The sequence below is a fragment of the Benincasa hispida genome, chromosome 11 (assembly GCF_009727055.1).
Source record: "Benincasa hispida cultivar B227 chromosome 11, ASM972705v1, whole genome shotgun sequence".
Taxonomy (NCBI): Eukaryota; Viridiplantae; Streptophyta; class Magnoliopsida; order Cucurbitales; family Cucurbitaceae; genus Benincasa; species Benincasa hispida.
In genome coordinates, this window is record NC_052359.1 from 21,419,632 (window position 1) to 21,432,011 (window position 12,380).

The window sequence follows — 12,380 nt, forward strand, 5'->3', positions numbered from 1 at the left end:
TTTCCCTATATATGAAAATTTCCATTTGAAAAGAGGTAATGTAAAATTTTTATTACATGAATGAGAATAAAACAACGAAATAAAAATTAAACTAGATAGAATTGAAATATACATATTATACGGCACTCACTTTATCTTATGGATGTAAGTTTACAACGTACCTTTCCAAAATGAAGAAAAGGCAATTCAAGGAAAATTATGACAGTCCTGCGACATCATCTTCCTCACTCAGTGCTCAAAAGTTTCTCAGAGCTTCAAAAATTCAACAATTTAAAACGAGTGTTTATATGAAGACTCTCATTCACATACATGGCTACAAACACAAGAAACATTTGAAATCTCTACTTATCCACAGAAGACCTGAAAATGTTATGTACAAATACGTCGTCAAACGTGCAAAAAAACCTCCAACGTGTCGAATTCGTAATACCTACGCAAAAAGTAAATTACATCACCAACACCAACATAGATGACTCCTTCACAGCAGAATCATCCGACGTTGTCTCACCCTTCTTCCTTGAGTTCTTTCATTCCTTTTGGCTTAAATTGGATTATCGTCCTAAAGAAAGGGATCCAACTCTCTTACCAATTCTCCTTTTCATAGCATTTGTGATCCTTAACCTTGGTTATAAGATCTGCTGCTGATTCTCGATAATCTTGGCAGTTTTCACCCACCTGCTTTACTGTGCAAACTTCCATTCATACTTGACATCGGACAAACCAAGCTAATTATCATTGATTTCTTCTTCATCTGGTAATATTACAGTTAGTAAGGAAAACTTAACCCGAAGGGAGATCCGCCCCTTCTCTACCATGAGTCTTGCACCAGAAACAACCCAATACCCAGGAGTCTCTTGGGGTCCTCTCTTCATTTCTGTGGTATCTACAAATTTCAGAAGCTTAGGGGCTTGTACAGGTACTGGGGGACCCCCAGGATATACAGCAGAGTTTATATTCACATCAGCTGGTTTTGGAGGTGGTTTCATAACTGTTGAAAAATGATGACTGATTAGTGTTGATATAAGACCAGACTTGGCTGCCAGTCCAGGTGAACCTTCCCACTCTGGCTGCCTTACAGCCGTTGCTCCCAAAACCGAAGAGAAGCGGAGTCGCAGAAACAGAACATTTCTCATCCCTTGATTTACAACCTGCAACTGTGCCCCAGTTACTATTGAGAGATCCTCATCGGCCTCAACAGGAGCAGTGCACACATGAGAAAAGTACTTGGACTGAACTTTTTCAAGATATCTGCGATCATGTGATTCCTGACGGACGTTGCCATTTGGATCCTCCGTAAGTTGAAAAATCTTGGGTAAAGAGGAGAGGTGCTGCAAGTGGATGGACAAACAATTGCTTCTTTTACCTTCCAAATAAAGCCGGAGACCTGTAACTGGCCTCCTGCCCACATCAACCTGTGATGAAAGACACGAGTGAATGTGAATCAAAGGTTTTCAATTATATTTTCTAAAGCTAGAAAGACAGAACTCAAAACCAGTAATTTTGGTCCATTATTATTATTAACCCTGGAACGAGATAATAATCTGGGTCAACTAGATTGGTTCTTTTTATTAACGATAGATTTTCAGAGATTCTGCAATTCTACTACAAGAAATTCAGTCTATTGCTTGTTTATCCTGAAAAGTCAAATGAACCAGCACAACGATACACCAACGGTTAAGAAACCACTAGCATCAAAGTAGGAGTGTCATACCACATTATAATCAGAACTTCCTACTAATTTCTTGATCCACAAGCATTCTTACGCCAGCAAACAGTAAGGCATGCTGCTCAACTGGCACATAATGTATACCTCTGACCTGGTCAGAGGTCAAAGGTTTGAATACCCCACCCCCAGGCCCCACATATTGATATTGATGAACCCAACGAAAAACAGCAAAGATGTTTGGATGATGATAATTGATAGATGTAGCTTAACCTAGTGCAGCAAAGACCAAATTAATGGAACTTCATCCTTATTCTTATCATATTTCCTATTGTCTGCTCTTGTAAGGATCCAACTACCAACTACATAATTTTGGATGATAACTAGAGGAAACGTTGTTCCAAGACATTTTTACATGCTCAAGATCCAAATTTCCCAAGTCTTAAGTTAAGAATGATAAAAGAAGATACCAGAATGTAGATTATTCATAATTTAATGCAGTACGCAGAAACCAAAAACTTCAAGAAACAGAAACCATACAGGCGTAGTATTCACATAAAGCTTTGATCCCATAAGGCTAAACTGAAGAGATGCCAAATTGTGTTGTTTCCGCTGTGGACCAAGTGGAAGCTCACTGAAAATTGGCGCCCATTGCCTTGGGAGCTGAAACTCCAAAAATTGATGAAGCTCTTCAATTGGTGGTTTGTCTGCAATAGTGAAAAGGATGTATGAAAAAATATAATTGGACGCCTTGGGATCCAAAGCTAATAACACCAGTAGGTAAATGCACCAATTGCAATGATCAAGGAGCCATGAGAACCAAAATTTATTTGCATCGAAGGTAAATTATAGTATGGGTTTCCCAATTAAAGCAGCATTTTATTACTTCTCTTTTCTTGGAACCTATTTTGAAACAAGAAAAGTCTTTATGTTAATGTAGTGTAGTGGGGAGGTGTCATCAAAGGTTCAAACTCCCAATCGGAAAACAAAAGATCACCCAAGTTGAGTAAATTTCAAAGGGAGTTTTTTCTAGATCAAGTATTTCTGGCGAATTATTTTCTATAATTCCTTAAAACCCATGGGCCAACAAATTCCCTCCATACCATGGACCCAGGAAGAGAGTTTAATCCAACTGAATTTAGAAAAACCCAAACAAATAAGAATACAGTCTATACTCAGGTTTCTTGCTCTCTGTAGGGTTCATTTCTATGGATTTTTATTATTATTCGTCTGTCTTTTATTCTCAACCACGGAGCCCTTTTTTATAATTCCTTTATACAGGCTCCTTTTGTATTGGACTTTTCTTTTGTACTTTCTTTTTTATTGCCTTGATGTAATATTTCATTTATCTCGATAAAAGTGAGATATCTGTGTGTGTATGTATATAAACAAGGCATATTGATAAGCCAGCACGATCTATTTTGACTTTGCAAGCAGGAGGTGCTTTACTCACATCGCAAATAAAGATTTATTGCATGGCTCAAGAATCCACTTCCTGGAACTCCATTCAATAAAGAAGTAATTGGAATGAAGGACATTGATATCACGTCTGGCTCCAACTGAACTGTCTGCAACCACTCATGATGAGGGAGGCTAATCCTGTCGCTTCCACCTCTTCTCTTGCAAATGGGTACAATATCCTGGCAAGCAAATTGATTTACTAGAAAATATGTCAAAATAACCCAAATTTTCTCTTCACGTGTGACAATATAAGATTAATACAAGAGTAAGTGTTGTAGAAATATCCAACAACCCTCTCCAAAAAATAACTCAATGAATATCACCTCCTGATAGACCTCCTAATCGATTAAATATGAGTATAAAAGAAGAAAGGGGAGGAGAGAATCGAGAATAGATTTCTGTTAGAAGTTGGTTACAAACAAGTGCCCCCAAGGGAACGTTGTTCTTAGGGGTCGTATATATTTCAAGTTTAGGGGTGGGATGGGTATCTTTTGGCTAGTATTCTAAGAGCGGCTGTATTTGGGAGAGGAGGGGAGCTTTCTAACTCTTCCCTTGGTTTGCCCATATTGATAAATAAATTCCAGCTTATATCACCTTGAGTGGAGAAATTGCAGAGCTAGCATCACCAAACCTCAAATGTTGCTCCCTAATTTCAATCTGAAACAAAATATAAATAGATTTAGATGAAAACTTCCGACAGAATGCCATGCATGTTCAACAAAGTCAGAAAACTTTTGGCAATGTTTATGGATGAGTAGTCCATTACTTTCAAATTAAAATTCAATTAAAAAGAAGAAAAACACCATTCAATCAGTTTACTGGATGGGCTTGTGAATCTTGTACTTTAACGAGTGGAACACACTAACAAACCAGTTAAATCCAGGAGTCAATAAAATATATAAAGAATGTTATTATTTGGTTACTAGCAAACAAAAACAGATGTCATTCTCTCCTTTTTCTTCTTTTTTATTTTTTTAGTAAGAAGGGTATAAGTTAATATATAAAGTAATCTACCAGGGAATGTAATCAAATAACAGTTACAATGTCAACGAGGGGATGTTAGTATTAAGCTTAGAAATGGATGAATGAGATAGGAGGAACGATTAAAATATAACCATGCATTGCTTTCTAAAGAAACTAAGATAATAAGCATAGCTAAGACAAGTTTACATAACAAATATGGAAGTTCAAGAACTAAAATAGACTCTAAACCCTTTTCAGTTTTCAAATATTTAGCAATCATCAAGAACTATAATAGTATTTGGTTGATAAACAAATTATGCTCAAATATCAGAAACCTTGTCGTTGCTGTAAATCCGTTCAGAACCCGTTCCATATTGTGCAATGTTCTCTGAAAACCTTTTATCTGCCATCTCCTTCAAACTCTTCTGCACTTCAGAAGGTTCAGAAGGTTGAATAGTAGACGAATGCTGCTGCTTCATATATATCACATCCTTTCCTCCCATCTTTAAGCCAACAATAATGTGGGTGCCGAAGGTTTCAATAAACCTGAGACAATTAAGTAGGCAAATGATAATTTTACTTCCCAAACTCAAAATAGGTGAAAAACACAATCCAACTTGTTATACATCAGTGTTTCCAGCCAAAGTTGATAACATTTATTGTGGCTAAAATATATGCAAATAACCCCCATGCATTCGTAATGAGACTTAAAAAGAAGCTAATATTTAAGGATGAAACAAAAGAAAAAGGATAAATCAATCCTTCGTTGGCATCACATTATTAGAAACTGTTGATAGCAGGCCATAAGATTTCCCCAAAATTAATTACGGAGACCAACTAGCAGGACAGTCATAAGGCTTACTAACTACTAAAACAAATGAGGAGAGCAAAAATGCTAGATCTCCTAATTAATTTAACACATAAACCTGACATACAAAATTAGTTATCATTATTCTTTTCCTCTTTTCTTTTTTCTTAGTGTGTTAAGTTTTTAAGCCTCTGATGTATCAAATTAAGTTGTTAAAGCTTCATCCCTCTTTAAATGTATAATTATACGGTTAGTTGGTTAGTTAGCAGTTTTGGTTTGTTAGCTTAGGCTTGTTGGTCCTTGCCTACAAATAAAGGCTGGATCCCTTCATTAAAGAGCTAATAAAATCATTTGAGTTTTTCCTTTAACTTTGGTATTACACCAGCCTCCTTCCAAAACCTCCCCACCCTTAAAAACTCTCTTGTCCTCTCAAATTAAATAGTCAAATTAATTATTATATTGATCACTCAACTCAAGGACATGTTGCTTGTTCTCCACTAATCTTGTAAAACTAAAACAAATTATAGGAGTGTGAACTAGAAGGAATATAACACCATTTCACTTAGTAAGGAGGTAATAAAGAAAAGGGGAAAAAAAATGGTCCTGTATCTTGTAAAAAAGAACAGACCTTGCAAGTGCAGCAGGGTCCCAAGATGATGGCACAGCTTTCCTTACGTGATCGCAGAGTACCATCTGTGATTTTTCCAAAGCAACTGTGTACAGGGTAATGAAGACCCCATCAAAAGCTAGGTTCTTCGTATTGGCCGCATCTTTCTGCCAACATCCTGAAAACTCGAACATGGTGTTGAAATGACCTGAAGGAATTTTACCAGTCAAAGTCATCTCCTGATTAAACTGCTCTGACATCTGCATTATAAATTTTTAATGCTACATGATTAGTAGATATTGAGAGAACAGACAAGAACAGAAAAGTATGATTTTGCAGAATTGCACATCATCTAGGATTGTAAGAATATATAAAAAAGAATTATATGGAAATTTATTTTAACTTCTGAAATATAGGATTTCATGATGGATTGCTCCAAGAAAAATCAAGTGACTAAAAATGCACAAGAAATATGACTATGAAATATTACGCTTTTCTTCCAATAATATAGATTCAAAACCTGGAAAGGAACTCAATAAAAAATCTAAGATTAAAACAAATACATTTTATATCAGTTTAGAGGCTCTTGAATACTCTAGCTGAAATTACCACAAACTTGATTTTCTTTTTTTTTTTTTTTTTTGTGGAAAAGAAACAATGGACTATATTAATCACAAAAAGAACAACTTAGGGGTGGAGGGACAAGATGTCAATCCCCCAAAAGAACTAAACCATCAACGCCTACCAATTGTGGAGGATTTGGTTGGTTATAATTGCATAAGAAAACCTTGTGTCTAAAAATCCAAAAGGACGAAGTAATTTGTACAAGGTTACAAAAATCAACAAAACAGTTAGACATATCTTCAAAAATCAACAAAAGAATTAAATTTTTTATACATAATAATTTGATCATTTCATCTTTTTTTCTCCCAGGGTTTATAAGGTAAACAAGAATGTAATAGTATCCTTAAACAGCTTCTCAAATTTAAAAAGCTACTTATATGGAGATGTACTTTAATGCACGATGTTGTATAACTAACATCACAAATGCAGGAATCAACATGCAGTTTCATGTATACATAAAAGCATACACAACCTATGTTGGTAAAAATCTATTCCTCCTGGAGACCTTGCAAGACCAAAACCATGGAAGAAACCGGCATGAAATTTTGGGGAATTTTTCCTTTTCTTATGTAATTTTTCCCTCACACAAACAGCTAAGGGAGTTGATGCACAGCCCCCCTACAGCAGAAACAAGATGGCTGTGAATGTTTAGCCCTTGCCCGTGAGAATTCTAGTTGTCCTAGTCAACTGTGTTGCTGTGGTCAAATCTGAGCATGTGCTTTCTAACATGTTGCAACTTGCAAGCCTTCAAGTTCTATCCAGTTAACGACAGTGGTTTCTTAGCGGATGCAATTTTGAGGGTATAAAGAATTGGACAAAATTCACCATGAAGGATAGTTAAAACTGTACTTTTATTCCTCCCCTGACCCAACAATCTATCTACATTTCAACAGAGTCAAATGCCAAACTGATTTACCAACAATAGGACATCGTGCAGAGTCCTACACTACTACAGCATAATTGTACAAAAGCTTTTCAGAAGAAAATCACAGTACCAGATCCATAACTATCCAAGCATTAAAACTAAGAGCAATACCTGTTGAAAAGAGAGAACATCAGACCTGAACCTCGTTCGCTCCCCTTTGTCACACCTAATTGATTTGGGTACATTTGAGATTAAAATCCCACCAGGAAGAACAATCTCATGACCCACACCTTCATCAATTTCTATCAACCGAGAACCATGTAAATTCCCTTTACAATACTTGAGTCTTAGATCTATTGTTATGTCATATCCCCGACCAATGGACTCAATGGCTATCTCCGCTGCCTTGGAAGGATGAACTTTAAGCGCCATAACTCAAGCACACATCACTCTTGACCTAGGCCATATGAACCCTACACAGTAGCAGCAAATAACAACTAAATAAATACTAAGCTGAACAAAACAAGAAGGAACATAAAAAATAATAACAAATAATAAGACCCGACATACGAGGTGGAGGACATATCCAGCTCAAACAAATAAGCTAGATCCAAAGCTCCACAAACACTACAGCAAATCAAATCCCAAGTCAAATATTGACCCAAACATAATTTATACAGTTCGGAATATCATCACCAAATCGAAAACTCCAGTGGGGTAGCAGCAATTATAGTTTAGTAAACGTTGTGATAAACAAAGCTGGTTGACGATCCCCAAAAATGGACCAATAAGAGCTCAAATTCACAAGTAAAAATAAAATACAAGGAAAAAGTGGAGACCAGAATCTAATTAGACAGAATGCAGAAAGAACCAAGTTGGGGAAGCAGAAAACTACAAAAACAACCGTCATTGTCACAATGCTTACATTGAAAAACCTGGAATTGGAGACTGAAATTGCAGAGGCGAGCTTAGAGAGACGAAAGAAAGCCCTAAAGTGAGATGGAAATTGAGAGGATGAGAACGCAAAGTAAGAGGAGTAAAGTTCGAGCCCTAGACTAGAAGCGAAGAAATATCAAAAATGGAAAATGGAAAACAGAAAAATAAATTAATATATATATCTATATATATATATATTTGGAGGGTTTGACCAAAGACTTTTCATTGACACGTGAGAGAGAAGCAGGTAATCCGTCCGTCAAACTTTCCGGTTTTTTTTTTTCAAATTGGGTAGAGCTAACTTCACTGCCTGTGATGAGTTCAAAAGCTCACCTTTTGTTTTGGTTTACTATTTTAATCCAAATACCTGTATTAATAATATTAAAATGTGCCATTATTTCTATTAATATTTTTATAATTTAACCTCATACTTTCATTATCTTATAGAAAAATTCACAAAACATACAAAATACACTAATATAAATATAATATAACTAATAAATGTGTTAAATTGTTTAATCTAAAAAAATTTGTTTAAAAGTCATAAAATATTTTTTTATTCATTTGAATTTTTTTTATAATCTTACCAAAAATATCCATCGACATCGATATTTTATCAATATTTTTGTCCACGTTTTTATAAAAGTAAAATCTCAACATTTTCGTCGACATTGATATTTTAAATCTTACTTGTAGTATACATTCATTTTGGTTTGTATATTTTTCTAACGTCTATTTTGGCCTTTGTATTTTTTTATTCTTGTTTGATTTAGTTTATGTGCTTTAAAAAATACCTTTGAGTTTTGAAAAGATTCAATAATATCTTGAAACTTAAAAATCAAATATACCTTTACCATTGGTATATAAATGGAAACCATTAGTGCCTTTTTAAAAAATATCTCTCACATTTAGGGGTGTTTCCAGGTATCTTAGATTCTTATGGAGTGGACATCTAGATTATCACATTTGTTTTACATTATTGTAAGTTCCCTGGACATTCGAAGATTTTCAGACATCTAAAGATGCCCTAAGAACATTTTGAGAGTTTTGGATGCCTAAAACATGGATTTTCCAAATTTCCAAGTTGAAAACATCCCAATTTACTTTTAGACCCTTCCTTTTTCTTATATATAAGTGTGTTGTGTATAAATATCACTTTGTATCTACCATTATATAATTAAAATAAATATTGTCAACCAAATATATCATTTTTCTTTTATTTTGTTATATCCTAGTTCTTATATTTTGTTGAGTAAGATATTCAAATTTTATTTTGAAGTAAAATTTATTTTTTAAATAAATCTTAAAGTATGATATATTTTTTTTGAAAAAAACAAGATATAAAATAATATAAATTATATTAATTTAGAAAGAAATCCAAATAGATAAAAATAGATATGTTATATAAGTTCAAATTATATTAAACTGATGGTTATATGGACATCTTTGGAACATTATATAAACTTACCTCAAGTATAAATGCTACGAGACAAACACAGTGCTAAATATCTGCAAAAATATTTTATAAAACAAACATGGTAATCTAGAGATATTGACCTCTATAATTTTGTATATCTATAATTTCAGACATCTAAAAATTTCGGTCTATAAAAAAAATTGCCACTTTCTATAATTTAGTATACTTTTATCATTATTTTTTAAGTAGATCTGTAGCTTCAAAGAACTTTTGCAATACCCGTATGCTGACGATGGATGTTAAATTATTACGAATTTTAAATTACTTCTAGAAAACTAAATATTAAATTAAACAAATATATATATATATATATTATTTTTTTTTGTTACCTTTCAAAAATGGTGTCTAGTATGTGGGTATTGAGACGAATTTCTTTAATATGATTAATTATTTTACATTTATAAATTTAAGAATTGAAATGATTATTTCCTTTAAACCAAAAAAAAAAAAAAAAAAAAAAAACCCATTTTAATACTCATTGGATTTATTTTTGTTTTTTAAATTTAAATCTATAGATATTACTCTACTTTCAAATTTCTTCACTTGTTATCTATATTTTACCAATAGTTTTGAAAAACCAAACCAATTTTTTAAAACAAAAAATAGCTTTTGAAAAAGAAAATTCTTATAAATAGAAAAATCTAAAAAATATTCACACTTTATAGCAAAAAGTTACAAATGCATTTTGTATTTTTAGAACTTTTTGCTATAAAGTGTAAATATTTTTTTAAATATTTTTGAAATTTAACTAAGAATTCAACCATTGTATTTAAAAAATATACAAATCACTATAAAAAAAGGGGGAGGAAATGAGCTTAATTTTCAAAAACCAAAAACCAAAAACCAAATGATTACCAACTGGGGTCATAGCTCTTAAAAAGTTGTTTTTGTTTTTGGAATTTGGCTAAGAATTCAACAATTGTACTTAAGAAAGATACAAACCATTGAAGAAATGAAGAGAAAATTAGACTTAATTTTCAAAAACTAAAAACAGATAAATGAAATGATATTTGTAATTAACAGTAAAATAAGAGAAAAAATCTAAAATATATCACCTCTTTAAAATATTTGCAAATATAGAAGTGTTGACTAGTCAACCTTTGAATTTTTCTAGTTTCCAATTTTGTCCTCCTTTGTCTTGTTTTGTTGCACATCTTCTTCTTTTCTTTTCTTTTTTTCTTTCTTCAGTTTTTGCTTCATTCGTTTCTTTTTTATTTTTCGATTTCTTCTCATTTATCCGATTTTTGCTTCTTCCCTTTCTTTCTTTATTTATTTTATTTGATTTTCGTTCCTAATTTGATTTTTCTTCTTCCCTTTCTTTTCTTTTTTTTCTTTCCTTTCTCCGATTTTTGCTTCTTCCCTTTTTTCTTTAGTTTTTATTTTCTTTTCTTTCTCTAATTTTTGCTTCTTCCATTTCTTTATTTTTTTTAATTTTATTTCATTTCTCTAGTTTTTGCTTATTTTCTTTCTTTCTTTCTTTCTTTTTTAATTTTCTTTCCTTTATTCAATCTTTGCTTCTTTTCTTTTTTTTTCATAAGAATTATGAGGTTGAGTTTCGTATCCAATACTTGAAAAATATCTAATTCATAAGTGACTTAACACCAATAAACCAATCATCAAATTTGATTATTATAATAAAACATTAAATAAAAATAGCAAATGAAAAAAATTTGAAAGAAACTACCTTTTTTAGTCCATAAATTTGCACCACTTTTAGAAATATTTATTAAAAGTTTGAAATAAGAAACGATAATAGTTATTCAACAAGTTTATTTTCTTTCCTACCCTTCTCACTTGTTGTCATATTGAAGTCTATCCGGATTCTCCTGTCCATAGTATGATTATGAAATATGGATTGGACGTCAATACTGCCTTTCTTAATGATAATCTTGAGGAGACCATCTATATGACTCAACCAGAAGGGTTCATAATTCTAGATTAAGAGCAAAGAGTTTTTAAGCTTAATAGGTCCATTTATGGGCTGAAACAAGCATCTCGATCTTGGAACATCAAATTTGACACTGTTGTCAAGTCGTTTGGCTTTGACCAGAACGTTAATGAGCCTTGTGTTTACAAGAAGATCATCAACAGCTCAGTAGCTTTCTTAGTACTATATGTGGATGATATCCTACTCATTGGGAATGATGTACGGTATCTGACTGACATTAAGAGTTGGCTAGCTACCCAGTTCCAAATGAAAGAATATGTTCTCGGGATCCAGATTATTCGGGATCGCAAGAACAAACAATTAGCCCTGTCTCAGGCATTGTACATTGATCAAATGTTGATCAGGTACATGATGCAGGATTCCAAGAGGGGTTTGTTACCCTTCAGGCGTGAAATCATTTTGTCTAAGGATCAATGTCCTAAGACACCTCAAGAAGTTGAGGAGATGAGACGAATTCCCTATGCTTCTGCTGTAGGAAGGTTGATGTATGCGATATTGTGTACTCAACTCGACATTTGCTATGCAGTAGGGATTGTCAGTCGGTATCAGTCCAATCCAGGATTTGATCACTGGACAGAGGTCAGGATGATTCTCAAGTATCTTCGAAGAACGAGGGACTACATGCTTATGTATGGAGATAAGGATCTGATTCTTACAGGATACACAAACTTTGACTTTCAGACCGATCGAGATTCTCGCAAATCGACATCGGGGTCAATGTTTACTCTGAATGGAAGGGTTGTAGTCTGGTGAAATATCAAGCAAGGATGCATCCCAGACTCCACTATGGAAGCCGAAAACGTAGCGGCTTATGAAGCAGCCGATGAGGCAGTTTGGCTGAGGAAGTTCCGATCACACTGTATTGTGATAACAGCGGGGCTGTGGAAAATTCAAAGGAGCCTCGAAGTCATCGTCGGGGTAAGCATATAGAACGAAAATATCACCTTATCAGGGAGATTGTGCATCACGGTGATGTGATAGTCACGAAGATCACATCGGAGCACAACGTTGTTGATCCATTTACAAAG

The 12,380-nt window shown here is 33.6% G+C and overlaps 1 protein-coding gene across 2 annotated transcripts; it reads right to left on the minus strand.

The window, feature by feature from the left end:
* Nucleotides 1-96: 96 nt before the first annotated feature.
* LOC120091035 (MACPF domain-containing protein At4g24290) lies at nt 97-8,084 on the minus strand. Of its 2 annotated transcripts, XM_039048830.1 has the most exons (9): nt 7,917-8,084; nt 7,562-7,618; nt 7,163-7,464; nt 5,524-5,762; nt 4,423-4,633; nt 3,719-3,781; nt 3,117-3,303; nt 2,204-2,370; nt 97-1,412 (listed from the first exon to the last, which is right to left on the minus strand). In XM_039048830.1, exons 3-9 carry the CDS (start codon nt 7,421-7,423, stop codon nt 726-728), a joined length of 1,815 nt encoding a protein of 604 aa, XP_038904758.1. In that variant the 5' UTR covers nt 7,424-7,464; nt 7,562-7,618; nt 7,917-8,084; the 3' UTR covers nt 97-725. The 2 variants fall into 2 exon arrangements, with proteins under 2 accessions (XP_038904758.1, XP_038904757.1); XM_039048829.1 differs by lacking the exon at nt 7,562-7,618.
* Nucleotides 8,085-12,380: the final 4,296 nt, after the last annotated feature.

Excerpts from the sequence above, each read along its gene's own strand:
- LOC120091035 (XM_039048829.1), bottom strand. The coding sequence starts at position 7,423 with ATGGCGCTTAAAGTTCATCCTTCCAAGGCAGCGGAGATAGCCATTGAG. Across the intron at positions 4,634-5,523 it reads GACCCTGCTGCACTTGCAAG|GTTTATTGAAACCTTCGGCA; the intron begins GTCTGTTCTTTT and ends TAATTGTCTCAG. Across the intron at positions 1,413-2,203 it reads TTTATGTGAATACTACGCCT|GTTGATGTGGGCAGGAGGCC; the intron begins GTATGGTTTCTG and ends CTTTCATCACAG.